This window comes from Cannabis sativa, chromosome 2 (genome assembly GCF_029168945.1).
Source record: "Cannabis sativa cultivar Pink pepper isolate KNU-18-1 chromosome 2, ASM2916894v1, whole genome shotgun sequence".
NCBI lineage: Eukaryota > Viridiplantae > Streptophyta > Magnoliopsida > Rosales > Cannabaceae > Cannabis > Cannabis sativa.
In genome coordinates, this window is record NC_083602.1 from 91549242 (window position 1) to 91552831 (window position 3590).

General features: G+C 33.9%; 1 protein-coding gene across 1 annotated transcript; it reads right to left on the minus strand.

Annotated features, from left to right (window-relative positions):
• Positions 1–260: 260 nt before the first annotated feature.
• LOC115719653 (zinc finger transcription factor YY1) lies at positions 261–3261 on the minus strand. Its single transcript, XM_030648772.2, has 6 exons — positions 2894–3261; positions 1861–1919; positions 1548–1747; positions 1283–1372; positions 1022–1165; positions 261–933 (listed from the first exon to the last, which is right to left on the minus strand). Exons 1-6 carry the CDS (start codon positions 2977–2979, stop codon positions 388–390), a joined length of 1125 nt encoding a protein of 374 aa, XP_030504632.1. The 5' UTR covers positions 2980–3261; the 3' UTR covers positions 261–387.
• Positions 3262–3590: the final 329 nt, after the last annotated feature.

A 3590-nucleotide genomic window follows, 5' to 3' on the forward strand; every position in this document is an offset into this window, starting at 1 on the left:
CTCTAAACTCTAAACTCATCTCTAGTTTGGTTAGACTTGTAGATCAAAATGTTATGTTTTTAGTGTTTTTTGTGAACCAAGTTGTTTTTTATTATAAACATTATCAATGTAATTAAGTTGTCCATTCATGGAGTTTTGTTTTGCCCCAACTATCCTTATTTAGGGGATTTTTGGTGTAAAAAAATTGAAGGAGATAAATTCTAACTATCCTTATTTAATTTAGATTACTTATTTATATAATTTAAATTTCAAATTGCATAGAGTAAAATATAAGCCTAATAATATTGCCACTTCAAAATATGTTCTATACTTATAACGAAATTAAAATGAAGGGCATTGATCAAGTAATTATGGTAAAACAAATTTCAACCAAAAAGAAAAAAAAAATTAGTCTTCATATTCAGTTTCTTCATCATCATCCTCATTTTGTTCAGCGTATCGCCAACCATCTTCAATATTATCACGATCTTCCTCCGTTTCTTCACTGTCTTCCTCGTAAACTTCGTCTTTAACCGACCATGGTTTCTTCACTATGTTCACCCTAGCCGGTGGTGGAGTCGAGCCCTTCCTCTGTGCGATTTTCGCAGGAGGTAACTTCACACTAGGCTTGGGCCTGCTTTGTTTCTGGGATTTGCCATTATGCATACGGTTTCCACCATAGGCGTCTTGGTCACTTCCTTCATCTATCTCGTGAGCAGTGTTGATTGCGGGGTTCTCAACATTCTCATCAGAAGTATGCCCGGGATGCTCTCTTCTAAGATGTAGTTTTAGTTTGTATTCATGAATGTAAGCCTTATCACACCCTTCGTAAGGACATGCATAAGGGCGATCGGAAGATGCAGAGCCATAAACTCCTGCGCTCGGCTTGGGCGTTCTAGCTGGCTTTTCTGGAGGTGGAGTTGGGGTAAATTTTGTCACATCCACAGTCCCACTCTGTAAAATAACACACATGATAAATATATTTCATCCTACTTAGTAGAAGATGTATATTATCGAAAAAGATCAGTAAAATGGTAACAACCTTTTCATGGTGAGATGAAATATGGTTTTTTAATTTGTATTCATGAGCATATCTCTTTCCACAATCTTGATATGGGCAAATATGATAGTTCTCTTGTGAATGAGTCTTCATGTGTGATCTTAAGTTGAAATCCAACGAGAACGCCTGCAAGTTTGACGTTTGAAATGAGTAAAATGCTCGAACATTCCATAATCTAAACGATTACATTTCAGAGTTCAGACGAACGATGAAAAAACAGATCAGAGAGGAATAAATTATCACCTTACCACAGCCTTCATGGGGACATACAAAATCCCTTTCTCCGGTATGAATAAGAAAGTGTCTCTTTAACTTCGAACTATCCAAAAATTTCTGCAACAAAAACAAAAGCATTAACAACAATGACATTGCCCAAAAGGGTTGACATTTCTCTCATGAGAAGTTTAAAATAGTGAAAATCCTATCTCAATCCAACAGACTTTCAAGCTAATTGCCAAAAAGATAACAAAATGGCTTTGATTAAGAACTTTTCAGCACAATTTAATACCTTTCCACATCCCTCGTAATGACAGACATATTGTCTCTCTCCATGGATGTGGGAATGCTTCTTCAAAGCACCGGCATCAATAAAGGTCTTTCCGCAACTTTCATAGCTGCAAAGAAAAAGTACTTCTGTAGTTGGCTCTGGTTCTGGTTCCGGTACCTCTGGTTCTTTTGCTTTCTCTTCCAACGACTTTAATGTATCCTCTGAGAAAGTGAGTACAAAATGTACAAGCACAATCATAGTCTTGATCAAGAAACACAACACATGAATTTGAATACGAGATAAAATGGCGAAAAATGTAGCAAGCAAGAGATACCTGTTACCCATTTATAGAGAAAGCATTTCCCACCAGTGGCCACAACATCTTGGGGAACCCTAAAAAGAAGACACACTAGTTAGCTAAAGTCACAAAAGGAGCACAATATCCATCTACATATTAAGGTTCCCAAATCACTACATTACTTGGCCACTTCAAATTTAATATTTTGAAACTTAGCTAACCCTACAATATTTGAGAAACATAAAACTATAGAATCTTCTATTTGAGTACTTAGGGAGTGACTCAAAGAGGGACGCACCAGAGGTGCCTAACACCACCTTAAGTTTTTATTGGTCCAATTCAATATCGGATCGGATTTCACATGTTTTAATTTAATAACCAATAAAGAAAATTGCTAATGCTTCACCTCAAGGTGGTGTGGGCACAGTGTCTAATAGCAATGTTCTTTCCATATGTCCTTTTTGTGTGCCACTTCATAATTATCATACATATTAAGAGTTAAATAGAGTGTTTCGTAAAAATAGACTTTATGAATGAATTTATGAGCAAAATAAAAATGATTATTATAGTCGTTTTGCGATCATAAATTTGCACTGTGCGACCATCACTGTCATGGTTGCAATAGAGTAAATCGAGTGTGGTTATTTCACAAACTTTACTATTTCACATTGTTAGTTTAGAAAATCTCCAAGTTAAGACTATGATATTGATCATACAATTTTAACATGAAGAGGTAATTTTCTTTATCTTAGTTTAACATGTTCAAATTTAATCCTAAAGAAACAAAATTCGATCCCCAAAAACAAAAAGTTTTAATTTTTAATACATTCTCAACACTCGATTTTTCTATTCGAACTAAATCACAGAATAAGAAACAACCAAGAATCAATTTTACTCAAAATTCAATAAATTTTCTAATTTCAATTTCAACAATTTGGAAAAGATTCGGCGACAAACAGACAGTACATGAACCCTAGAAACCGAATCAATGAAATTGGAAGCCAAAATTAAAACTTTCTGCAAAATAAAAAAAAAAAACAATAATAAAAGATGAAGAATCGAAATTCACCATTCTCTGAACCATTTAACAGCAGGAGTCTTGGACCTGAGAATTGGTCGCCTCTCGAAAAGATTGTGATTGAAATGGGTCTCCATTATGGTTTTTCCTTGTAGCTTAAAATAAGATAATCAAACAAAGGCTAAAGCTTTGGCATCATTCAGCTATGGGTTTAGGATTAGGGTTAGGGTTAGGGTTCAACATGTGATGAAATTTAAGGAAGAAGAAGAAGAAGAAGAGTGTTTTGTATTTCAATGGCTTTTTTCTTCATAGATTCATTTCTGAACCGGAATCAAACCGGTCTGGACAACCTTAGTGGGGCCCACTCATAAATCATAATTATGTATTTTTTCACTTCTTTTTTTAATGTCGTTTTATTCTTATTGAACAAATAAACGACATCAACAGATTTTACTTCTGCCCAAACACATAGAATATGGTTTTCGGGTTATTTGAATCAGGTGGGCGCCCCGACCCGTTTTATATTTTTATATATATATATATAAACACAAAATTTGGCAAAAATAATTAAAAGTTTGGGGTGTAAATTTTTAAGTTTGATTTTCGATTATTGATAAAAATTTAAATTATATTTCTGTAACTTCTGCAAGATGTTAAAAAAAATAATAGTTCTTGATTGGTTTATAGAATATTAAATTTTTATTTTTATTTAAATATACTAATAAGAAAACGACACGTGGATATTGAC

Excerpts from the sequence above, each read along its gene's own strand:
- LOC115719653 (XM_030648772.2), bottom strand. The coding sequence starts at position 2,979 with ATGGAGACCCATTTCAATCACAATCTTTTCGAGAGGCGACCAATTCTC. Across the intron at positions 1,373-1,547 it reads ATTACGAGGGATGTGGAAAG|AAATTTTTGGATAGTTCGAA; the intron begins GTATTAAATTGT and ends TTTTTGTTGCAG. Across the intron at positions 934-1,021 it reads TTTCATCTCACCATGAAAAG|AGTGGGACTGTGGATGTGAC; the intron begins GTTGTTACCATT and ends GTTATTTTACAG.